This window comes from Lepidochelys kempii, chromosome 7, assembly GCF_965140285.1.
Source record: "Lepidochelys kempii isolate rLepKem1 chromosome 7, rLepKem1.hap1, whole genome shotgun sequence".
In the NCBI taxonomy this organism is placed as follows: domain Eukaryota; kingdom Metazoa; phylum Chordata; order Testudines; family Cheloniidae; genus Lepidochelys; species Lepidochelys kempii.
The window spans coordinates 81404373-81430730 of NC_136386.1; the positions used below are offsets into that span (position 1 = coordinate 81404373).

The 26358-nt window shown below is 38.2% G+C and overlaps 1 protein-coding gene and 1 long non-coding RNA gene across 9 annotated transcripts in view; one reads left to right on the forward strand and one right to left on the reverse strand.

Annotated features, from left to right (window-relative positions):
• The first annotated feature begins 914 nt into the window (after nucleotides 1-914).
• Nucleotides 915-22400, forward strand: LOC140914800 (uncharacterized). Of its 2 annotated transcripts, XR_012159994.2 has the most exons (4): nucleotides 915-11152; nucleotides 12508-12736; nucleotides 20791-20889; nucleotides 21350-22400. It is a non-coding gene; the product is annotated as an uncharacterized LOC140914800 (long non-coding RNA). The 2 variants fall into 2 exon arrangements; XR_013636077.1 differs by lacking the exon at nucleotides 915-11152 and having other exon boundaries at nucleotides 12294-12736.
• RUFY2 (RUN and FYVE domain containing 2) overlaps nucleotides 1076-26358 on the reverse strand; it is a 64236-nt gene continuing 38953 nt past the window's right edge. For 3 of the 7 annotated variants that reach the window (XM_073353473.2, XM_073353472.2, XM_073353471.2), the window contains exons 13-18: nucleotides 22794-22913; nucleotides 20722-20851; nucleotides 15270-15364; nucleotides 13897-13945; nucleotides 7025-7102; nucleotides 1076-6033 (exon numbers count right to left, since the gene is read on the reverse strand). In XM_073353473.2, the coding sequence (XP_073209574.1) occupies nucleotides 5890-6033; nucleotides 7025-7102; nucleotides 13897-13945; nucleotides 15270-15364; nucleotides 20722-20851; nucleotides 22794-22913 (616 nt within the window). In that variant the 3' untranslated portion in view covers nucleotides 1076-5889. Of the gene's footprint in view, nucleotides 6034-7024; nucleotides 7103-13896; nucleotides 13946-15269; nucleotides 15365-20721; nucleotides 20852-22793; nucleotides 22914-23118; nucleotides 26073-26358 lie in introns of those variants that run through there. The other 4 variants (XM_073353474.2, XM_073353475.2, XR_012159993.2 and 1 more) reach the window with 4 other exon arrangements.

The window sequence follows — 26358 nt, forward strand, 5'->3', positions numbered from 1 at the left end:
CTGAACTGAGCCCTTTGGAGAGAGAGGACTTGGAGAATAGACCCTATTTGATAGGATTAACACAAGAGACATGGAGATTTAGGAGTAAATTCTGCAGTTGGAGCCCAATCCCATAATGAATTTAGTGTGCAATGCTTATTGGAGGATTGAGGCATTCATGTGGAAGAAGGAAGTTTTATTCTGGCAGAGTGGGTTTTCTTTTTCAAACAGTGGACAAAAGTTTGGACTGTTAGTAGTCCCAGTAGAAATGGGGTACAGAGCAGAGTTCAGGTGAGGTGTATACTAAATGCAATTTATAGAGATCATTTGGCACCTTGGAGACTAAAATTTATTTGAGCATAAGCTTTCGTGAGCTACTGCTCACTTCATCGGATGCATTCAGTGGAAAATACAGTGGGGAGATTTATATACATAGAGAACACGAAACAATGGGTGTTATCATACACACTGTAAGGAGAGTGATCACTTAAGGTAAGCTATTACGGGGGGCGGGGGGGACGACACGACACGGGACGTGTAGGACGACCTTTTGTAGTGATAATCAAGGTGGGCCATTTCCAGCAGTTGACAAGAACGTCTGATGAACCGGGGGGGGGGGGGGGGGAAGGGAAATAAACATGGGGAAATAAAAAAAACTTCAAAAACAGACTCCAAGGAGAGACTGCTGAATTGGAATTAATTTGCAAACTGGATACAATTAACTTAGGCTTGAATAGAGACTGGGAGTGGATGGGTCATTACACAAAGTAAAACTATTTCCCCATGTTTATTCCCCCCCCACCCCCCACTGTTCCTCAGATGTTCTTGTTAACTGCTGGAAATGGCCCACCTTGATTATCACTACAAAAGCCCCCCCCCCCCTTTGCTGGTAATACCTCACCTTAAGTGATCACTCTCCTTACAGTGTGTATGGTAACACCCATTGTTTCATGTTCTCTGTGTATATAAATCTCCCCATTGTATTTTCTACTGAATGCATCTGATGAAGTGGGCTTTAGCCCACGAAAGCTTATGTTCAAATAAATTTATTAGTCTCTAAGGTGCCACAAGTCCTCCTTTTCTTTTTGCAAATACAGACTAACATGGCTGCTACTCTGAAACTTATAGAGATGTTATCACATGTAATAATTGCTGGGTGTATTGTTATATAACTGACATCAAACACTACAGGAATAGGTACACGTGTTCTAGCAGCAGACAGTTGCCATGCAATATCCATTTTTAAAAGGGGCAGGATTTATCACGTCATGTCATACTGACTCAAACCCTCTCACTCACAAAGCCCAAGTTCTGCAGGTTTGCAAGGTGATAGGAAGGGAGAATCTTCCCCTCTCACCAAGGAGCAGAACAGCTTTGTGGCCCCATGTAGTTCATGACTTTGCCATACAATTACACATCTTTAATAAATATTCTAACACTTACAGTTGCGAAGAACTTGAAAATGCAGCACAAGTGTAACTGATGTAGTGATATCTACCTGCTTTTGCACAGCCTGAAACAACTTTGAGATGTGAACTTTCCTATTCATTTACATGGCTCTGAAACCTAGAGATGACAAATATTTCACATTGTTGACATTTAAATTGCTGATCACTGAGAAGAAACATTTGCAAATGTTCTTTGAACAATCTCAGACAGTCTCCCACACCCACCCAGGTGCTAAAAGGCCCAAGTGTTTCTTAAGTAGCTGGCAAAATCTCCAGCTTTGCTCTGGACAACATCTACAATACAATTATGTGGTCAGTGCAAAAATATTTTGGCATATCAATAACTCAAAGTGAAGGGAAACTTAAGAAATAATTTTAAAATAAACAGGCTACTGGTTATACTGTTCATTTTCATATTTAAATAAAAACCTCAATTTTTTACTTTTAAGATACCTACCACAAAATTTCCTCTACCACAACAAAGTGTCACTGAATACAGGAATTTTTCTACAGAATTTAGCTTACTGCAGAGCACAAATAGCTTTTGCTAGAACCGCCTGCAGGCTGCTGTAAGCACCGTAATTGTTGCATCTCTCTTTACTGGGACCTAGCCAATAGTTCAGTGCAGTCGCAATCACTTGCCTCAACACCACACTGTCGGACTTCCTCTCATTCCTAACCCTCATCGATTCTTCTCCCCCTCCACGTGCAGTGGAGCCACTTAGAGTGCTCTATACACCCACAGGTGCAGAATCTGCACCTAAACAAGTCCATTTTGTCTCTTTGGTACTGTACATCACTGAGACATGAAGAGTTTATCTGTGCATGTGGCATCCAAAGTGTTTGCAGTTAGGATTGATGTAAACAACCCATTAAGGCATTAACAGAAGTCCATAACTCTCCTGGGGGAGGTTTCAGTAGGAGTTCATATCAGGTACTAGAGCCAGATTCTCAGCTATGCCTAATAGATGACAGACAAAGCTAAGGAGCGGTGTCAGCAAGAACTATTAAGAGCTCCCTGATCCCAGTGCTAGATCTGTGTTTGATGTAGTATACCCTTCACCTTGGTGTAGGTGAGAGCAAAGCCCATGGGCTGTTCAGGCAGCCAGTGAATGACAGAGTTAAGGTGCTTTGGTCACACTCCCTAGGTTGAGGACTGTCATATAGCTCATTATACTGGCTGTATGTTTTTTTTGACCCTTGGCATTGGTAGGCTGATGCAAAAGGCTATAATGTGCTGGAGAATTTGGCCTATTGACTGTAAAGACTCTCTTTGTAACAAAGAGAGACCAATTTTTTAAAAGAAATATTCTGATGAATATCAATAAATCCACAGTTTAGGGCTGCTCCTCTTAATACCAAAACAATACTCCTCTAAGAATTTCCACTGTACAAATACTTTACTATCAGTGCAAATGTACTAATCCAAACCTGGACAATGCAGTACATTTTTCTGTCTAGAAATGGGTCTTGTAAATTTAAAAATGTTGACACAGTTCAGATCTCACCTCTTTATTTTGCTCCCAGAATGGACTCTGTTTTCACAGAACTCAAGATATCCACTCTACCTTAAGTAAGATCAGAGCAGAAACTTCTCTATTAGATTCAAAGAAGTTTCTAATGATCAAATTTGAAGTTCTGAAAAATCAAGGGAAGGGTCTTAGTGCTCAGCCACAAAGCATAGAAAAAAGCATTAAGGTCCCATGGTTAAGCACTCAAACAAATATCAGGATATGACAAAGTTAAGGGTTCACACTCAACCCTAACTCTCCCCTTTGTTTGTATGCATTGACACAGACTAATTACATACCATTTTTACGGAGCTACTTGTCTAAGTAGAACTGCAGTGTAAGGAGCGTTGTGCATGCAGTCCAGGTCAGCTTGCCTAAACAAAACACTGGTCAAACCCCTCAGAGGGAACAGAAGCCCTCTCTTCTGCACCCTATTAACACTGCAGCTACACAAAGCTCTGGGCTGGTGAAGTTCTTAAGCTCCTCAGGAGCACAGCATCTCATCAGCCAGAGCCTTCCCCCAGTGGAGAATGCCTAAGTCTAAAGGAAGGGGTTAGTGATTTTTCAAACACTCATTTGGTCAAATCAAACCCATTTTGCTCCAGAACAATCTTGTGCACAGCTTCAGTGATGACTATTTCCTTTCCATATTTCACCTTTCTCACCTGAAAAAACCTTGCAATTTTTCTTCTAAATTGAAAAAATATTTCCCCACCTCCACTATCCTCATAGTGAAAACAGGCCAAACTGTTTCTGCTCAAAAAGTTTCCATAACAAAATTCATTTTAAGCAGATACCAAGTCTGGAAAATTTTAATGCAAAAGGTGAGTATGGAAAAGTTACAACCAGTGAAAACAGGGAGTTAGAACAGACGTTTTGCAACCTAATTATAGTCGTCACTGCCAGATGGCAGCTAAAACAACAGTTGATCAACCTATTAACACAAGGCACATCCTACTTAGTATTAGGCTATGTCTACACTACTGCAGTAAGTCGTCTAGGTTACGCTATTCCAGCTACGTGAATAACGTAGCTAGAGTCGACGTTGCCTAGGTCGACTTACTGCAGTGTCTACACCGCATGTGTCGACAGGAGATGCACTCCTGTCGACTTATCTTACTCCTCTTGTTCCCGGTGGAGTACCAGAGTCGACCAGAGAGCACTCTGCTGTTGATTTAGCAGGTCAACACTAGATGAACTAAATAGCCCCCTGGTGCATCGATCACAGCACCGTCAATCCCACAGTAGTGTAGACATAGACTTACAACTCTATTCTCTCTCATTTATTTAGATAGGCTTCTTTTAAACAAGTAGTAATACTGGGTTTTAAAACTTTTAATATAAAAGAGTTATAGCTTCATAATTCAGTTGCTCCTTCATTTAATATTTTTAAACTAAATGGAATCACTCCTGGAGGTTGATTGGCTAAAACATTTTCCTAACTCACTATTGAAATTTGCAGTTAGACCAGGATTAGTGTATATTTAATTGAAATATTTAGCTTTTAAAGCATTTTATCTTGATGTACACATATTCTGCAGTTGGTAGCAAGAACAGAAGGATGTTTATGCACTAACTCAATATTAAGCCTCTAAATAAAGTATTATAATGTAAACTAGGGGATGAAATGTTAAAAAGCAGATTGAATACTGCTAAAAAAAAATTGGATTTTTCCTTTTTTCGCCACTGAATAATTAAAAGTAAATAAAACAAACATTCTTATATTCTGTAAACATTATGAAAAGAAAAAATTTAGTGTAGTGCCTCAGTTGGAATATGACCTAAAAAAAGCACAAAACATATTTAATTTACATTTATGGAATCATTTCCGTCTAAAGATGGTTTTTCAATGTAATTAACATATTCCCACTTATCTCAGAAATCTGAAGATCAAAAGTATTAAAAAACAGGCACTAAAATGAAACAGTGTTTTGAGTGTGAAGCAGTGATTTTTCTCTAAAGTAATACGGTAAATACATAACATACAGTTATGAGTTATCTAAATTTAAAGTTTTATCCTCAGATATGCATGTGGAACTTCTGTTGACATCAATGGAAGTTGTTTGCATATATCTGAGAGTAATTTCGGCTATTATAAGAGTGTATTTTCTCCTAAAATAACAGACCAGTTTTTAAAAAATAAGTAGATAACTAAAAATAAGGGAAATGTTAACTGTGTAAATACTTATGCTTAATTAAACAAGATTGATTTAATATGTTTTACAAAATTGCTTAATTTGTAATGTATTATTTTGAATTACCCTGCACATCTATTCGAATTCCCACTGTCTGTGTTTGGGTAGAAAAGGAAATAGGTTCCTGTCAAACTTTTGTTCAATGTCCTTTAAATACCATTACATGAACTCTGTTGAAGAAAAACTTGAATATGAAATACTCTCTCCATTAAAACTATATAAAACCTTTAATTCCTTTGCTGCCTGTTGGGTGTAACAAACAGGATCAAATATTAAAGGCTGGGATCTGTAAAGGAGCGCAAGGGTGCTAGACACCTGTTTCTCATTAAGTTTCAATGGGAGCTGGATACCTAACTCCCTTAGGCCACATCTACACAACAAACCAGAGGAGTCAGTGTTGAGGATTATGGGACAGCTGCTGGAGGACTGTTCGAGTTGACATGGGCAACGCAGAATCTTCACTCATGATGCATCGACCATGGCTCAACGCTGCTTGGGAAGGTAGTGTTACTATGTCAGCATAACAGGCCGCTTACATCAGTAGGAGACTAAGCATCGACACATGCACAACTAGGAAAACACAAGGTGGCTTACATCAACCTAACTGTAGTGTAGACCAGGCCTTAGTATATTTTGAAAATCCAAATCTACACTGCTTACTTGTATTCCAGGAATATACATGTTAATACTTTACATTATATCTTTTTATGTACTATGTTAAATAGCAACAGTTCATAAATATTTTGGAGAGGAATCTTATGGCATGTTAGAAGAGCATCTCTGTATAAGAAACGCATGGCAGGAATCACAGACCCGTACAGGCTTTGGTGAGGATGGTAAAGGCAGTTCATTGTCAGAACAAGCGTTGCAGAAAATTTCACCACAGTTTCTACAATGATGCTAAATAAAGATGGAGAAACAAAAGGATATTTTAAATTGCACACAAAGTTTGTTATACATTTGATAATCAGCTGTTATAATAAATATGGAAACAGAACTTTTTGAAATTAAACTTTTAAGTTCTAGGTAAGAAGTGTGATGGCTGTTTTTTAAAGATGACAGGACAACACATGAAAAGCCCCAATCTGTAATGCTTTTCTAGACAAGCTACCAATCTATGAACCTCCTATTTCTGACCTAAGTAAAGTATAACTGAAATTACCAAAATCAAATGAAAATGCACTATAAATAACGTTACCACTAACTGGGGCTTAATTTTGCTTTTCAAGACCTATGCATGCAGCATCATGTACGCTGTAAAATAACATGCTAAAAATGTCTTGAATTACATTTGTAGAAGTCAATATGGGTTTGATTTGAAAATGAAATGATCTGTCCAGAATCTCTAGTAGCTAAAGGGATTAAAATAAAAAATTAAAATTGGTTGAGATAATTTAATTTCAGAAGCAGTTAAAGCACATGCACAAATACAACCTTCTACAAGCTGTTTTAAAACTCAGGATATTAATTCATATTTTCTTAGTCTCTTGTATAAATATGCATTGCAAACACTTTTTAAATACAATATCACCAGCTGTAATAATTTACTTGAGACAGTAACAGATCTCAGTGCACTTCAAAAGTTACTTAAGGGTCTGATCCTACAAGGTGCACTGTATGGACAAACCCCTGAGGTCATGAGTGGGGCTCTGTGCAGGCATAGGGGTCTGCCCACATGGAGCACCTTGTAGAATCAGGGCCCATGTGTGTATGTACACAACAAACACAGATGGAGAAGTTCAAATTAAGCATTTTAGGAAATGTCCCTAAAATAACTCTATTAATTCATGTGTGAGAGTCTCTGCTGTACCTCTAAGAGTAGTAAATTGAATGTTCTTTATATATGACATTTAAAGATTGGGAATTGATCTAGATCTCTACCCAATCTTACCTTTCTTTTGGAAAGAGAAAATTCCTTTTCACATAACTTGCAGTGTGTAGCTTCTTTGTCTTTCAGCCAAACCTGTCCCTGGAGGGGCGGGGAGGGGAGGAGAGGAAAAGTTTTTTCAGAGAACACAAAATATTTGTGACACATCCAACCTTTGGGGCTCTTGGGGACAGGAGTGCTCAACAGAAGCACTATTCTTTGTTTATATTACAGTAACATCTGGAGTTGTATCCTCATTGTGCCAACTGAGATCAGTGTTCCAGTATATGAGGCACTGTATAAACAGATGAGAGACATAAGAGATGGATCCTGCCCCAAAAGAACTTGCATAGGCTGTGACAGTCTGTACCCAATGTTACCCTTTTTACAAAACTACGATAAATTTTGTACAAAATATGCCTTGTGAGGTATCATTTAAAAACTCAATCTGCTGATCATTATTGTCCTGGTAAAATATGTGTGGTAACGTTGTAAGAGTTTACTGTATAACATTGTTCTGACATGTTCCAAGGTTAGAAAAGCTGGTGATGACACAGATACCCCAACCAGGTATCAGCATAATCAAATGGATTATCATAAACTATCACCTAGTTAAGTGGCCATTCTTCAGCATGAAGAAGGGTGTAAGCAAGAACTTTACATATCGACAGCAGGGGTCAACTGTGGTTCCTGTATAAACAGACTGTCACCTAAACCCCAGCTGGAAATAATCCTCAAGGAGGGGAGAATGATATAAGAACAGAGGACACACACAACACAAATTATCTCTCCCCTCAATTATACTCATGACATCAACAATGTTTGAAAAACAAAGGAAGAATCATTGAATGGGGGGAGGTCCTGGCTGAAGCAATCCAGCCAGATTGCTGTAAGCATATGGTGAGAAAACCCTTTTTGCTTTTAAAACACACTTAACTTGTTAAATTCGGTATTAGTTTGCATTTTACCTTTTCTTTTTTGTAACCAGTTCTGACTTTTATGCCTCATTACTTGCAATAGTTTAAAATCTATCTTTCTGTAGTTAATAAACTTGTTTTATCTAAACCAGTGTGTGTTTGTATTGAAGTGTTGGGAACCTCCACTTGAGATAATAGCACTGACCTTATATGAGCTTGCATTGTCCAGTAGAAAGCTGGGAAATACAAGACGCACGTTTCTGGGGGAAGGTCTGGGACTGGGAAGTTGGTGGTGTTGCCCTGTATGTAATTCATGAGTGAGTGGCCAAAGCTTTTGTATAATTCAACTGGGAGCAATTTTACATGTTAGAGGGTGTGAGAGAGCAGGACCACGAGTGGTTGCTGTTACAGCGAAGCATTGTAAAAGGCACCCCAACTTGGAAATTTGAGGGAACCCAGCTGTTCAACAGTCCAGATTGTACGCTGGGTAATGTCACACAGGCTAAATAAACAAGAGGAATAAAGAGTGGAAGGAGGAGGACAGGTTACTCACCTTGTGCAGTAACTGGAGTTCTTTGAGATGCGTGTCCCTGTGGGTGATCCACTTTAGGTGCGTATGCACCCATGCCTTCAATCAGAGATGTTTGATAGCAGTGTCTATGTGGCCCACACATGCACCATACACATCCTCATGCCCCATACTGAAGCTATGTAGGGCTGCGCAGGTGAACTGCCCTCAGTTCCTTCTCTACTGCAAAACCCACAGAGGCAACTCTGAAGCAAAGGGGAGTGCACACACAGGGGGACACATCTCAAAGAACTCTAGTTATTGCACAAAGTGAATAACCTCTGCTCCTTCTTTGAGTAGCATCCCTGTTGGTGCATTGCTTTAGATGACTCCCTAGCAGTAACCCTTTAAGGAGGTGGGAGTTTCAGAACAGAGTCCACCACCGAAGAAATAATTGTGTTACCTACTGACACATCTGATCTTGCAGCATGAATTAGGGCACAGTGGTCAGAAAATGTGTGCACCAAGGACATTGTTGCAGTCCTGCAAATTTTAGCAACAGGAATATCTTTGAGTATGGCTACAGTTGTAGATTGTGATCTAGTAGAGTGTACAATCACTCTTAGGGGAAGTGTATTTTGAGTAAAATCATAACAGGCAATAATACATTCAGAGATCCATTTAAAAAATCCCTGAGTGGAAACAGGCACTTCCTTAGATCAATTTGAAACAAAAACAAAAGGAATCTAAGGGGTCTTCCTGACTGGCCTAGACCTGTTCAAAGAAAAGGCTTACACCCTCAAAGTCCAGTGTTGAAAGACAGACTACTTTGTAAGCTGATGCAGCTTCAGAAAAAAACCTGGAGGGTGAGTAGCTTGGTTGATATGAAACCCAGAGGACACCTTATATAAGAACTTTGGATGAGGCTGTATAGATACATTCTCCTTGGAAAAGACAGTAAAAGAAGGATCTGCCATTAGAATCCCCATCTCCCCAACCTCTGAGCAGAGGTAATGGCCACCAAGAAGGCAGTCTTCAAAGAGAGATGTAGCAGCAAGCACAAAGGGTTGTTTCATGAGGCAGTTAAGAACCAGGTTGAGATCCCACAAGCGGCATAGGGGCTCTAATCTGAGAAAAAAATGTATAAGTCCTTTTAGGAATCTTGTTGTGGTCAGATGAGTGAATAATGAGAAACCTACCACATGTAAAGCTGTCACTGCCACTGAATGAAGCTTGATAAAAAAAGTTCAGGCCTTTCCATGAGTTCTAACTCCAGGATTGAAGAAAGAGGAGTGGGTCGGAGGAAAATGATGCCAGTTACACCACAGATAGTATCTTCTCCATTTCTGAAGGAAAGTGTGTGTAGTAGATTCCTTTCTGCTATTTAATGGTATCTTTGTTTTCCAATGGACATGTGATCTCTTGTCCTGAAAACTACTGAGGAACCAAGCTTGCAGTTGTGGGATGTTCAGATTAGGGCGAAGCATCTGACCTGGATCCTGAGACAACCATCAAGATATGATCAGGAGCTGCCACAGAGGGCAAGAGATGAGTTTGATGAGGTAGGGGAATCAAACTTGGCTTGGCCAAGTTTGTGCAGCAGAATGACTTTGGCTTGGTCCTGTCTGATCTTGATAAGGATCCTTAAGAGCAATGGAGTTGGATACGCATAAAAAAGATCTTTGGTCCATGTAACAAGGAAAGAGTCCCCTTGAGATTGGGGACTGAATCCTCCTCTGGAATAGAATTCCTTGCTCTTTGTTTTGGCTGCTGTGGTAAAAAAGTCAACCTCTGGAAATCCCCAAGCTAGGAATATTTTGCTGAGGACTCCAGAGTCCAACTCCCCTTCAAAATTTAGGGCGAAACATCTGCTCAGTTCGTCCACCATGGTATTTTGTATCCTCAGGAGGTAAGAAGTCAAGATGACTATCCAACTGGTGATGCACCAGTTCCAAAGCTTTATCGCTTTGGCCCAGAGTGAGGGGGAAAATGCTCTGATTTGATGATTGATACAGTTCATGCATGCTATGCTGTCTGTCAAGATCTCTTGATGGACTTGTTTCTGAGCAGGGAAAAAATTGGAGGTAAGCATTTCTGATCGCCCTTAATTCAAACAGGTGGATGTGCAAGTGCTGTTCCTTTTGTGGCCATTTGCCTTGGACTGCGTGAGGACCCAAATGTGCTCCCCATCCCAAGAGGGAAGCATCCAATGTTAATATAACTGTAAGGTGTTTCTGACTGAACAGGATTCCTGCACAAACTTTGGAAGGATTCAGCCACCAGGTGAGTGACTGTAGGATCTATCTAGGTACAGATACCTGCTTCTTCAAACCATGTTTGCGGGGTACAGAAACAGGCCTGAGCTATCCCTGGAGACACTGAAGATATAACCTGGTGTTTTATGTCACAAAATGCAAGCCACCAGGTGTCCCAGCAGTTGCACACATGTCCTTACTGGAACTTGAAGGCTGAGCTGCACTCTTTGTATAAGATTCCTTAGAGCAAGAAACCAGGTGAGAGGGAGATAAGATCTGCACATTATTAAATCTGGAAGTTCTCTTATGAAGAGAAATTACTGAGAAAATTAATTTCTCGAGATTTATTTGCAGGCCTAGACTTCAGAATGCTGAAATTGTTGTTTGCACTGCTGACCATATCTCTGGATACGACTAACCTTTGAGGAGCCAGTTGCTGAGGTAGAATAACAGTTCTTCCTAGACAAGAGAGGTAGGCATCTACAACTGTCATAATTTTTGAGAATTCCCTAGAGGCTGAAGACAGACCGAAGGGTAGGAGTTGGTATTGGTAACAATTATGACTGAAAGTGAATTGTAGAACTCTTTTGTGGGAAAGATGAATTATTACATGGAAGTAGGCACCTCTGAAGTCGAGGGTCGCAAACCAGTCCCAATTCCAGGGAGGGAATTAAATCTGCTAGGGACACCATCTTGAATTTTAATTGTCTGACATCCTTGTCCAGTTGTCTGAGATCCATTTTTCTTAGGTATCAAAAAGTATCTTAAATAGAACCCTTTTCCCTTGTGAGACTGGTTCTATGTCTCCTAGATTTAGAAGTGATGACATTTCCTGTGTAAGAATTAATCATAATGGGTTAAGTGGTTGAAGGGGCAGGGTGGAGGTAAATTGGATTGTAGAACCCAAAGTAATCGCCTCCAATACCCATTTGTCCAATGTTATAGCCTCCCAGGCTTGACAAAATACAGAGAGACGGTGTCCAAATTGAGGAAGGGGCGTATGTGTAATGCAGCTGATAAAATCTGGTCATTGGGTGGTCTGGACTCTAGACCAAACCATCAAAAATAATGTTTGGACAATGCCAAAGGCTCAGCTGATGCAGTCAAGGTAGTTACAGGCCTTTTCTTTGAAAACCTATACCTCTTAGCTGTTGGTTCCAGTGTTCTGCGGGAGATAGAAAACTGAACAGGGTGGGATCTTTGAGACATGCTACATTCTCTCTTATCAGCAGATGCATATACTCCTAAATACCTAAGCGTTGCCCTAGAGTCTTTTAGGGTGTGAAGTGAGTTGTCGGTGGAATCTATGAAAAGCTTCTGGCCACTGAAAAGTAAATCCTTCATGGTTGATTGTACCTCCTGTGGAAACCCAGACAACTGAACCCAGGAAGTTAGCCTTGTCACAACTGCGATGGAAACAGACCCGGCTGCAGTGTCAGCCACATCTATGAAGCCTGCAGTGAGGTCTTTTACAAAAGCCTGATCCTCCTTTATTATGGCACAGAACTGTCCTCAATGTTCCTGTAGTAAATGGTCAATAAAATCCTTGAACTTCGCATTGTCCAGGTAGTCATATTTTGACATCAGCACCTGGTGATGAGCTATCCTTAACTGAAGTGTTGCTGATGAATGGCTCTTACAAACAAATAGACATATCTGGTATCAAATATTATAAGGAGTGGCCTTTTGGGTACACCATCTGCCCCTTTCATTGACTACATCCATGACCAGAGAGTTTGGTGCTGGGTGAAAGAATAAAAAACTGGGATGTAGTAATTTTTTTTTTTTATCATTTAAAGTCTATAATTAATTTCCCTGTCTTTACAGGATATTCCCTTAAAGGACAAGCAGATTTTACACTTGCTAGGAGTATGCGAATTTCCCAAACTATGAATGCAGTAGGAGTGCCCATGACTAACAAGGACAGCTTCTCTATGCGAGAGGCACATTTTAAAGCCCAGGTAGCCCAGATTCCCAACAGAAGAAAATAAGTTACTCAAACCCCTCATTGGGGGGAAAAGAAAAGAAAAAAGGGGACAAACAGTCCAACTGTAAGGTACTGAACCTACTCTACTAACTTTACCGCTAAATACTAATAAAGAAGGCAAACAAGCGCTAAGCAAACAGGCATACGCTAAACTCTGTTTCAGGCCAATGTTGGCTGAGAAGGAACTGAGGGGGGTTCACCTGCACAGCTTTGTATAGCCTCAGCATGGGGCATGAGGATGTATAGGGGCATGCGCGGGTCGAATGGGCATTGCTGCCACAAATCTCCAAAGGTGCAGGGATGCATGCACATCTGAAGTGGAGCTCCCGCAGGGACACTACTCAGAAACCGAAAGAGACATACAAAGGGACAGAGTGATTCACCCAATGTCCCACAGCTAGCCAGTAAGAGAACATAAGTTCTCTGAGACCAAATCCAATGCCCCATCCACTGGACCATAGTGCCTCTCAGACGGCAACAATCTAATGCTTCAGACTGGGGAAACGGATAGCAGCATTGTGAACTGTTAAGTTCTTTTTGGCCAAACCAACAATCAATAAATCACAACTTTGCCTGAGGTGTAGATGAGTGCACATAAGAAATTATTTCAAACAACAGTTACGTGAAAATAATTTTATCATTAATTTGATATAATATATTTGAACTGTAGTAGGGCTTAGGAGCCCCACGTCATGGACCAACACCCCATTGTGCTAAGCACTGTAAAAACAAGTAACAAGAAGATGGTCTCTGCCCCAAAGAGCTTCATAAGCATTCAGGATAGCACCCAACATCCAGAAACTAAAGAGCTCCAAGGACATTTCACCAGGCTCTCTTATACAAATTTATATTCAGTAATAATTCAGTTCCTTAGGACTAAATAACCAAGCTGGAATTTAACTTCACCAAGGAGATATTCGCTTATTTCATATAATAATATAGTTTTTTTAAACTAAAAGATTAAGGTATTTTGATAGCAAATTCAAAACAAAAACCAAGGTCCCATCACAACATTCCAAACAAAATTAAGTAGGTCCAAAGCAGTCAAACTGTTCCATTAAGTGCTTCAGAGAATGCCTACTTATCTCATCCTGGAGCATGAGACCAGAAAAATGAAAATCTATCCTAAATGCTTACCTTTGGAGAAAATCTTCTCTCGTGTTTAAAAATTTCCAAGAAAATAACTGTAAGAAAAAGCCTCCCTCCTTTTCCCTCCAAATCTTACTAACCTGTAATGCTTTGTTTGCTTCTTTTATATCTTCTATTTTAAGCTTTGATCTAAACATAGAAGATTATACATAGTTTAGACATTTATTGAGAGTATTTAGTTACCACATATGGTTAAAATACTTTAGAAGTTACAATTCTTTTAAAAGTCAAAGGCAAATTATTATGAACTTCTGGCTGACATATTGTTAAAAATATTTATATGAACAGTAGCACCTAGAGACCCCAATTCAGGGTATGTTCAGTGCTGTACAAACACAAAGGAAGACATAATCTCTTCTCCAAAGAGTTCGCAATCCTATGAATGGTGGCATATGTTTAGAGCTTGTATAGACTTGGGAAATTTATGCCAGTGTAACTAAATCCTTAATGCTGATACACTGCATTGGTGCAAAATGGGATCTGAAACTCACTAGGTTAAATTTCACTAGTGCAAGCAATTTTATTCCATTGCAGAGCATCTACCCTGGGTCCAACTACACCAGTGCAAAACAAAGCAGTATAAACAGGGCTTTAAGCTATAAGCTACATGATACTACTCTTTTAGACACAGGATGTAAAACACGGCATTAGTCATGGCATAACTATTTACAAGAGAAAAATAGCCTTAAAGAGGAGAAAGCATTCCTCAAAAATACCAAGGAGGAAAGCGTTAAAGGACACTGAACTGTGTTCAGAGCCCACTGCTGATAAATGGTCTAATGACATGAACGGTCTTTGGAGTTGCATCCCATTTTATACCCTGGAATCCTAGCACGTATGCAGAGGCTTGAACATGCGCATGCATCTAATGATCACTACTTGCTAAAAGCTTCTGAGCTCATATGCCAGGGATGTGCATTGCCTAAGAGTAGGGAATGGGATCCATGTGGACAATCATCTCAAATTATAATGAATCTTCCTGTTGTGGAACCCACAGTTATTGATTCCTAACAGAATTAGTCTTTAGTGAAATGGAGTTCACACAAATGCTCAAATTTTATCCAACAACGTCTTGAATGCATTTATTAAGAGACAGGAAGATCTTCATAAGATAAGTCTGAGGAATCTGTTAGATTGCCCAAAACATTTTTAATTAGGACTGATTTTTCTGAGATGAACATAATTAAGTCCATTATATGATTGCTAGAGGCTACCCACCACCCTAATGTGAAGGTAACTCTGTTCAAGATGCAGACCCAGGCCATTTGTACACAGCTTTCTTTTCTGAAAAATTGTCAGATAATTTCCTCCTACTGAACTGAATAAATTTCATTTGAAGCCAGTAATCCTCCCTAATTTCCATGGTCTCAATTTACATGGTAGTTGCACAGTTATTTTCAGTAGCTTTATCTTGAATTTTACATTGCAAAAATCATCAAGAAAAATAAGTTACTCGCTAAGCTTGCAGGCCAGTTCTTGGAGAGCTTCTTCTTGGTCATGACATATCTTTTTCAACTGCCTATTTTTGTCCTGTAGTTTAAGGAATTCCTTTAAAAAAAATAAAAGGTGGCGTTTTTTTAAAGTAAGAAGAAATAACATAGTACACACTTATTACTTAGAAAGTTACTTGTGTTAGAACTTTACATGTTAACCAATATTGTATGTCAAGTCAGAAGGTTATAGGAAGGGGCAATAGTCACTAATAATATTTGGGTAATATCAAAAGGATAAATAGCAACCCCATAAACAAAGTTGTGAGATGGTTGAGGGAGGGAAGATTTGCCCACATAATTACCACCAGTGGTTTTGCCTGTGTTCCACATCCAGTAATGTTATGTGATTTCCACTTCCTCCTGTACTATTCAAACTTTTCTGCTGTAGGTTCCGGAATCAAAGCCCAGTGAAGTCAATGGAAAGACTGCTACTGATTTTGATGGGCTTTGGATCAGGCACTGAGAAATACTAAGGGAAACCCCATTCTTGTACTATTTCCCTAAAAGGAAAGGTAGGATTGGTGGGATTAAGGCAGACCCAAAAAAGGTTAAGAATATGTATGTGGCTAAATGCGCTTTACCCTTTTAAATGTGTTTCACGTTCTCCTAAGAAATTAATCTCTGGCATAGTCCTAGCAGATCTGCAGGAGCATGAAGCACTGAGACTCTCATAGCCTATGCCACCCCCAGTATGCCACTGCCCCAGCATCCTTCCTTGGACACAATTCTTGTGCCTATTAGCCACTAAAAATATTGTGTGGGTATCTGAGAAATAAGTTTAGCAGGTGGAAAGGTATAACAAACATATGCTTAGAAAGGATATTCTGCTGCTATTTAATCTACATTTACTTTATATTTAAATTTTATGCTCACTTAACCTCAGAGCCTTGAGGTTCTTACAAGACTGTGGCAGACAAACAGTTGGCTTTCAAACCCTACTGCTGAAAAAGTATTCATGCATCTATGAGTACAATTCATCTAACATTCACTTTTTTCCTATCTTTCTGGCATCTTCACCTTCCCATTTTCCTTGCAACAGCAGAGATTGCAAACACCTCAAGTAGCTGGAGGTCCTTTTTTTGCCCTCTTTAGGTGGCTGTGATCTTAACTGTTTCAGGAAAAACATATTACTTGGAATGTATGAGTCAGGGATTCTTTTTCTGATAAGAAGTAATGGGTTCACATTTTTCTTTCTACTATATACAGATGGGTATTTCATCTTACAATGTAATTATGTCAGATGACAGTTTTCTAAAGGAACACTCATACCCTATTTAAAAAAATAACTGCTATGATTCTCTGGTTTCGAAACAGCTAAGAGGCGATGACTAATTAATACAATATCTATAGAATAATTATTTTCTGTAGATCAGTTACAAGTGGTAATTTGAAACAAGACAATTAAAATTGGCTTCTTTACTATAGATCTTGAAAACTTTCTAAATCTGCAATATTTTGGACAATATTTCTCTCTCTTTTCATAGTCAGTTTTTTAAAAATTAAGCATGTCTGCTCTTCCTTTTGATTTATTCTTCCTTTTAAAACCAGGCCTCATCCTAAAATGCAAATCAAGACTTAATTCCTCTTCAAAAACCAGTAATGCTATAATTTGAATATACAACAACTAAGCACTGTGATGCAAAAATTAACATGGGATGGGACAAGAGCAGCTATATAAATGAGCATTCAATGTGCTGTCTCAGCAGGAAAGGGGACATTGCATGGGGAAGATATGAAGCTGCATATACACCTGTTGAATTCAGCAAATAGCCTATCTAGAGAATATGGCTAACATTAAATATTATATCCAATAGTAGATGTGCAGAAAGAGAGAGAAATAAAATCGCCTGAAAATATTTAAAGATACTTTAAAATTAAAGATACTAAAACTAGTTTAAAGACAGATCTTGATAAATTTATGAACGGGATCCTATGGACAGGGTTGCCTGTGATAGCAGGGGACTGGATTTGATTACTTGAGTCCCTTCTAATTGTATGCCCTGTCAAAAAGTTACGTAGTCTGGGTACTAATACAGAGGCAATGGCATGTCTAGAAGAGGAAAGGGACGCTCATATATTATGACAGTATAAAACCCTGAAAAAAATACACAGGAGAGCTCTCACTCCTTTCCTTCAGGTTTCAGAGTAGCAGCCGTGTTAGTCTGTATTCGCAAAAAAAAGGAGTACTTGTGGCACCTTAGAGACTAACCAATTTATTTGAGCATAAGCTTTCGTGAGCTACAGCTCACTTCATCGGATGCATAAAGTGGAAAATGCAGTGAGGATGTTTTATACACACAGACCATGAAAAAATGGGTGTTTATCACTTCAAAAGGTTTTCTCTCCCCCCACCCCACTCTCCTGCTGGTAATACGTAAAAGAATAAATGGACACAAATCAGATGTCAAGAATTATAACATTCATAAACCAGTTGGAGAACACTTCAATCTCTCTGGTCACGCGATTACAGACATGAAAGTTGCGATATTACAACAGAAAAACTTCAAAACCAGACTCCAGCGAGAGACTGCTGAATTGGAATTCATTTGCGAACTGGATACAATTAACGTAGGCTTGAATAGAGACTGGGAGTGGTTAAGTCATTATGCAAGGTAACCTATTTCCCCTTTTTTTTTCCTCCCCCTCTTCCCCTCAATGTTCCTCAGATGATGTTGTTAAACCCTGGATTTGTGCTAGAAATGGCCCACCTTGATTATCATACACATTGTAAGGAGAGTGATCACTTTAGATAAGCTATTACCAGCAGGAGAGTGGGGTGGGGGGAGAGAAAACCTTTTGAAGTGATAAATACCCATTTTTTCATGGTCTGTGTGTATAAAACATCCTCACTGCATTTTCCATTTTATGCATCCGATGAAGTGAGCTGTAGCTCACAAAAGCTTATGCTCAAATAAATTGGTTAGTCTCTAAGGTGCCACAAGTCCTCCTTTTCCTTTCCTTCAATGGCTCTCAGCATAAACCAAGAAGTCCGAGGTAAGACATGACACAAAGGAAGAGTAGAGGAAAGTAGACTAACAAAGAGAGCAGAGAATCACTGATGGACTTATCCTCTAGACACGGTGATACTAAGAGACAAAGAGAGAGATGATACAAGCAGACAAGATTTAACAATACAAGCATTTTTAGATCTGCCTCTACAACAAAGTTTTCACCTACATTAAATGAAAGTCAGTGTAACTTCAGACCTTCATATGTTTTATATCCACTTACTTCTCAGCTGGTTTCCTTTGGTTTCTTGACTGCCTAATAAAATTTTCTTTTAAGATTTCTCTCCCTTTTTCTTTAACCGTTATTTACATTAATTGGTTCCTCAGGACGAGAAATATCAACTGCTGATATCTGGTGAGGGGCAGAGGGGCAAAGTGTACCGGACACTGGGCTCTCAAGTCCAAGACATAGGTCAGAAAACTGGTCATCCTCAAAAATTTCTCCCAAGGTGCTAGCTAGCTGCAGTCAGTAAGGGATCTGGGAAAAATCTGATACCATGCCTGACAGGACATAACCTTTTTTTTTTTTTAATGAAGATTCAGAATCTAATTAAAATTCTTATTTAAAGATTTGTAAACACCCATTCACTTTAGTATCTGAGCTCTTCACACACAAAAAAAAGTCCAAACACTGAACTGCACAAAAAGGGACCATAAAAATCCCAGCACTTCTTACTACCTGAAAACGTCTACCAACAAATTGCTGCCTCATTGTCAAACAGACAAGAACAATTAGCCAAAGGCCCAGTCCAAGTGTGCTTTACCTCTTGCTAATGATACCACCAATCACAGGCTATGACAGGCCATCTGAGAGGGCTACACCAACAGAAAAGGGTACACAGCTCTGATACCAGTCCTGGAGAGTTCAGCAGCAATATGCATGAACACATGTCAATTTGTTGATAAGTGCCTCAATGGGCAAAATTCAGGATCAAATTCTCTTAAATTAGATACTAATGTCCTCACATTTATTAACTGAGTTTTACTAGTTAAGCTAGCTGCTCTAAATAGAAAATATGCTTTACATTACTTGCTCCTGAAAAACTAAAGAAACTGAAACAAATAATTTAAATCTATAGTTTATGTCTCTAGAATATATTTTAGTTCTATTGGCTCAAGTAATAAAATCCTGAAAAACCATAACATCTATGGGTGGATTTTTTCCAACTACTTGAAAACAACAGTAGGTTCCTGAAATCCTATCACACTGAGTGTGTCAAATAGGTATACAATAAATACTCATTCCATTCAGGAATATCCTTCTGTGAATATACTGCTGTAACTCTTTTTAGTGTTTTATTTGGGAGTCTGCTAATACACAAAAATGGAATCCCTGCTCTCCTGTCTCAGATCATACATTATCCCCCTGACTGTTCACTAATCTATTGCTTCCTCTATTTTTGACTGTGTAATTTCCTTCAGCCTGAAAGATTTTGTTTTAAACTTAAAATGACATTTTGAATCCATGCAGTTTTTTGTATATTTATCCATGGTACAGTCCGTTAATTTCTATATATTCAGGTAAAGTTTAAGGTTAGTGAGACACTTCTCAAGAACTCTCTCTTACCCACAGTAGTTTGTTAGTTAGACCTATTCTCTATTATCAGTGCCTCCCAGCATTGGACTCTGAGCAGACTCCATTTTCCACATGGTTTTTAGCCTCCTGAATTTCTCTCAAAAGAATTTACTCTAACTTGAATCCCAGCAGTGATTTCTGATTATTTTGTTCTGCTTGTGGTTGATCATTCTGTCTAAGTAACTCCTCTGGAAAAGAAACGGAATCTAGGTGTGCCAGAAGGATTTCAGGAACTCCTAACAGATCCTCTAACATCAGCCCTTCCAGTACCAAATTGTGAACACTGGGAGTCTGGCTGGGACACGAAAAATACCTATTTCTATTAAAATCTCAGATCTAATTCTAACAGCAACAGTAGCAACTCACAAATTAATTTCATTTCAGTTTGATGCTAAATGACTGACACTCCACACACTTGCTTCTTTTCAATCACTTCCAAGGTAAAGAAATGTAAAGATACTATAGAAATTAGTGATATGAGATTTTTAAGTAGCAAGATAGACAGGGCTTGATGGATTAGAACATTAACCCTCACTGGCCCATCACAAGATTATAGTGAAATATCCTTCAGTATGATTCAGAAAGGAGAATGTGGATTTCACTATTCCTTATGGAAAACACAGAATCCTGAACTTAAGACTACAGGGGTGAGAGAGGACGGATTTAAAAAAAAAAATTAAAAATATATTTGTATTTTTAAGCCTAAACATTTGTTCTATTAAGGATTTCAGATCTGGGAGAGTTAACATTTATATTTTAAAAGCCTGGCAAGTTCACTTTTAAATTACTGCTAAAGTGAAATTGAAAAGTTTTCCTCCAGCATTTTACTTTTTTAAGACAAATTATTTGTTGGGTCTCTACTCTCAGATGAGATAAAGTTTCTTTTTCCTTTTGCAGATCATCTTCCAAGGTTTGTCTCCATTCCTTTTCTATCTTCAAATCTGTTTCCAGTTGAACACTAGAATTTCAAACAAAAGACCATCATGGTGCATTTCGGTATAATCTTTTTAAAAAAATAAACCCTTTTCTATTTTCTAGTTTCACTATCAGTCCAGCCCAACAAACAACAGTAGTTTACTATTTCAATTTGTTTACAAGTTCATTATTTTTATTTTAAATTTATCTGCAATTTCCTAAGAAGATTTTGTATACAAGTGTAATAAGTTATAAGAAAATAGAGGGCTTCCATTGAGAGAGGCTGTGAGGGTGTCAAACAATTCTGAAGAACTGGCTTTTGCAATGATTTAAATTTGCTGTCCTAGTAACTATTCTTTGGCAACTGAAACAAATATTAGAGGCCTTTCCTGTTTGTCTTAAGCTTTTCCTGTCATATAGTTTTTTTATAATACAGATCTCCTATGTGAGAGAAGATGAGTGGTTACATGAATTTCTAGTGCTCATAAAAGGTGTGGTAGTAGTAAGACTTTAAATTGAAAGCCTCTATTTTTTATTTCAGAGTGGAGATGAAAGGGACAGAATTAAGAATATATAACTTCTAAGGGATCTTGAATACAGTGTAAAGTATTTTGAGCTGCTGGATATTATTGAAATTCCTATACAACAGATGATATAAAGGAGGCTCTGCTTTATACGAATCACAGCTACTGGATTACAATTAAAGGAACTGGGGCCAATCTGTCGGTGGATCCACTGTTGCAATTCTGTCATCAATTTAAATGGACAAAGAATGATTCTTATAACCGCATAGAAAACACAAACTAATGGCAGATGAGAGTAAACTCCTGGATTGAAATCCTACTACCTAATGAAGGAGGAAAGATCTGACTGTAGTTATGAAAGTTTTTCAAGAGGAACTCATGTCCATATTGATTTTATAACAGGATAGCTAAGTCATTTTTTAAAGGAAAAACTTACTTTTTGGGATACTACCTCAGCATCTTGTTTGTTGGAAAAGATCAGAAGTGAACATGACCTTGAGCTTTCAGAATTGCGGAATTCTAAGGTTGAGATTTGAACTGCTCTTTTGCCAAAATCTGTGAAGATGACTGGTGGTAAAGTGAACATTTGTCATGATGGTTGAACAAGTATTGATACTTAAATTAGTAAGAGAGGCAATGTGGTCTGAACACAAGATTGGAAACTTTGAACTCCCAAGTACTAATCCTTGCTGTAATCTTAGGTCATTCACTCTCTCTCACTAAAATAGGGGGGAAATACCACCCAACCTCACATGGATATTTCAGGGATGTTCATAAAGTGCACTGAAAGCACAGTCTAAGTGCTAATTACTGCTATTCCTGACTGTTTCATCAGTACTCGTAGCTGCATTGATTCTCTGAGCCAAATACCTGTCTATGGAATTCCACAGGTGTAAAAGCAGAATGTGGCTTTTATTTCTTGATTTAATATTTCAGTTTCTAGCAGACTCAAGGATTTCATGAGTGCCTTTCAGCTACGAACACTTTGAAGGATTCTGGCTTCTTTTTCAAGCCTGAATAGTTTAATTGTTCTATGCAGTTTCTGTAAATTTATGCTGTTTAAATTATGCAAGATTTACAATAATAAAATGTGGATTAATCTAGTTTATTATAAATTTAAAATTTTTGTTCCTGTTAACAACTTTTTCCCTAGTGAATTAAGACTATCTTCAGCCAAAAAAACATGCCTGTTCTTCCCCCTCTTCTGGCTGGACAGCTATTTAAAAAAAAAATCAATTGTAGCTTGATTTACTTGGAATGACAGATTTTCTTCCACCCTGCCCTTGCCTAATATATGCCTTCCTAGACGCATCTTTATCTAATTAAAAATCATCAGTAATGTGCTGCCTATATTATGTAATGTATCTTACATTTTTAGTTAATAGAATGTTTTAAAGTAAACATAAAAGAAATAAAGATTTTAAGTGCCTTATACGTTTTCCAAAAGGGAAGTATACTTACAGCTGCTTCTCCTTTCGGGAGATTTCTTTCTGCAGGTTTTCAGATTTACTCATACATTCTTGTTTGAATTTCTTGTCCTCATTCTCAGCTTCCATTTGAGACTTCTCCGCTTGCTGCAATCTGGTGTAATTCAAATCAACTTTGGGTAAAACTGAGGCTAGAACTAGGGTGTAAAGGGTGAAGAAGACAAATAAAAGAAAAATGGGGAAATAGAAACATTTCTAAATAAAAACAAAGATTGGGGGAAACTCACAAACTCAAACAAGAGAGCCACACAATGCCTAGAAATCTAGTTTCTGGTTTTCACTACACAAAGAAAAGCAGATTAAGTCTTCCAATTTGTTTTTATTTTATGTTCACCATTAATAGATGCCATTAAAGCATAACCATACAGATTTTATAATTCATCTATATCACTTACTGCTCTAACTTTGAGCGTACATACATGTGTTATTGTGGGAGGAATTTTTACAAGAACTGTAGAAGTACAGTAACTACTTTGTCTATACTAATCAATCAATAAGACAGTGTGTGTTGTGCTGGAATGGCTTGAAGCAATTCAGACATGAGCCTGAATACAGAACACTGGAATCAGATAGCAAGAACACAGCTGTAGTAAGACAGCAGAACACACCCTGGAGAGTCTCACTACACTTACAGAATAACCACTAATAAAAAACATTATTAAATATATTTAAATAATGTGTATTAAAAATCATGGTTAAAAATAGCTCCATATGATAAACAAAACAAATAAAACTGAATAAATAACAGAAGTCAGGCTTTCATTTAAGCTCTTTCCTTTTGATTTTCAAGGGATCTTGCATTCCTGTTTCGAATAGCCCTCTCCCCTCACTTATACCTCACCAATGCATCAAGATTTCTCTCTGTTTGACCCTCTCTCCGCCCAAAAAAGATGTGGCTTAAATTTAATTGAAATGTAAACACTAAATCAAAAATTGTATGTTACTCCATATTCAACTGTCTTACTGGGATATACAAGGGAGATTAGAGTAGCCAGTAAAACATCATTCAGAGCCTCATCCCAGTTGAGGTGTCTCATTTTACAATTGCCTCTTTTGTCCCTTCTCAGATCTGCTCTACACCTAAAACTTAGGTTGACCTAGCTACATTGCACTGAGGGGTGTGAAAAAAAAATCACACCCCCAAAAGACATTGTTAAACCAACCTACGCCCCAGTCTAGACACCACTAGGTCAACAGAAGAAGAACACTGCCTCTCACGGAGGTGGATTAATTACAGTGATGGAAAACCCCTTCTGTAGCTGTAGCAAGTGTCTACACTATGGCACTGTTGCAGCACCATAGCTGTGCTGCTGTAGCATCTGTAGTGTACACAAGCCCGCAAAATGTTGAGAGAAAACCGAGTGGTTCTTCTCTCAAGGCTTGGCTTGAATCATCACTTCCCAGTCAGCTGAATGTAGAGTAACGCACAACTCCCAGTTTATCACTGTTAAATGTAAAATTAAATTAAAGCTTTCTTACTGGCCCTGTCTACACTACAACCACAATCATGTTAGGGAGCCTGGCTACTAATGTTTTATAATGTAATATGCATCTACACTGGCCATGTTTGGGAAACTGCCTACCATTGCTGTGCTACCAGTCAACTAATGAGAGGGCTCATGCAGACAGTGCACCAGCATTACTAGACATCTCAGCAGAATTAGATATCACGTTAATAAAAGCTCTAGTTCCCCACCTACGCTCATGCTACCAACAGTGAAGCTGCACAGGTGGGGCAGTTACCAAAAACTGCCAGTTCAGAAATGACAACACACTGGACTTGAACCATGTTATTTTAAAGCATCTGAATTTAGCCCAGGTAGGAAAAACTGTTAGGGTCTACTCTACACTACAATATGTTATAATGAAGTTCCTTGATGTGTTTGTAATTGTAATACAAATAGGGCCAAAGAGGATGGATAGGAGAAGGGAGAATATTGGTGCACAGCAAGGCTAATTCTTGCTGCTATGCCAGAAGGCAGAGAAGGGTGAAAGACTAAATGAAATAGGAAAACTAAAAACACCACTAAGACCCTCTCTGAACTACAGCTGAAACTGCATTAGCACAATTTCCAAGACTAATATGGACAAGGACTTTTTTTTTCTGAGAACCATGCTAGCATCTATAGACTCTTTATCTACACTAGCAGCTTGCAAATTCTATAGCTGTAATTCAAATCCAGTGCAGCTCCACCAGGGTAGCAACTCAGATAAGAGCAGATCCTCAGCTTACAATTTATATACCATCTGAGGATCTACCTGTAAATGTCTGAGTCCTGCCTATGCTACACTTTCTACCAGTGCTACCCCTGCGGGAATTACAGCTACGAAGATTTCTACGTAGATAAGGCCTTCCTGCTTTATAGTCTTTAGTTCTAGTCATATCTTGATTGTATCCATGATACAGTAGCTCTGTAAAAACATCTTACATTCTGCTCTATGCTAGCAGACTGAACTGTATTTTAACTGTGTATAAGAGAGTCCTACAAATACAGAAGTTATTTGGGTTTTGTTTTTGTAAAGTACAGACAGAACCTATGGCACATTTTTATAAGCTGTTTTAGCCAGTTCTCAGGAAAAATACTTCTGTCTACGCTACTCAAGAAAGTGATGCTATCAGCAACCACATTAAAAGACTTGACAGCATGTTTTCTGGTATAGAGAAGCCCTGAAAGTGCAACAACAATAAAAATGTGGGTTTTTTATTAACTGAAAGGGAGGTTCTTTATTTATTTAAGTGCTATAAATAAGGGGTGAGGGAAAACCCTATAACTGGAGGTAAGTGTCAGGGCAATGAGAAATCAAAAATGTAAAGGCAGCTAACATTTTTAAATAAACTTTGTATTTAACATTAAAAAAAGTAAAATGATTAAATAGCATTAGAAAATTCTAGTTTCTGATTGGTCAATAATATTACAGTGATTTTTTTATTCTTTGGGAGGGGAGGAGAGGAGAGGAGAGAAAGGGGTGGAGAGGATTTTATTTCTGAAAACAAAGTCGTTCCAAGCTGTAACATTGTGTCAAAATCACTAGTACTTACTGACCAATTATAATACAGGATTTCCCAATACCATTTAAGATGATAACCATATTTTTTTTAAACCAACTCATACAAATTTTATTCTATCAATAGCCAAGTAGCTTTCAAAATGATATATCTTTGACAAGTTTGTATTGGTGCTGTGCTTCATTGCTGGCACATTTCACAAATGACATTGCAATAGTCCTAGTTTGAGTTAACAGATCTTTGTCACTTCACGTATGTAATGGACAAAATCAAAGACAGATAAAGGTAGTAAAGTTCAAAATGTAAAAATTGGGATAAAGGAAAAAAAGAAAGAAAAAAGAGGAAAAAGGATGTCAATAAAAGAATATTCATGTCACTAAATCTTTTAATATATAATTATGTTTTTAATAAGTAGCTTTAAAAGAAAACAATGGTAAGACACGTCAACACCAACATGACAGGGCTATGAATATGTTACATTTTACAATTAAAAATATTAACGATGCATATAGTCTATTCCATTTAAATAACC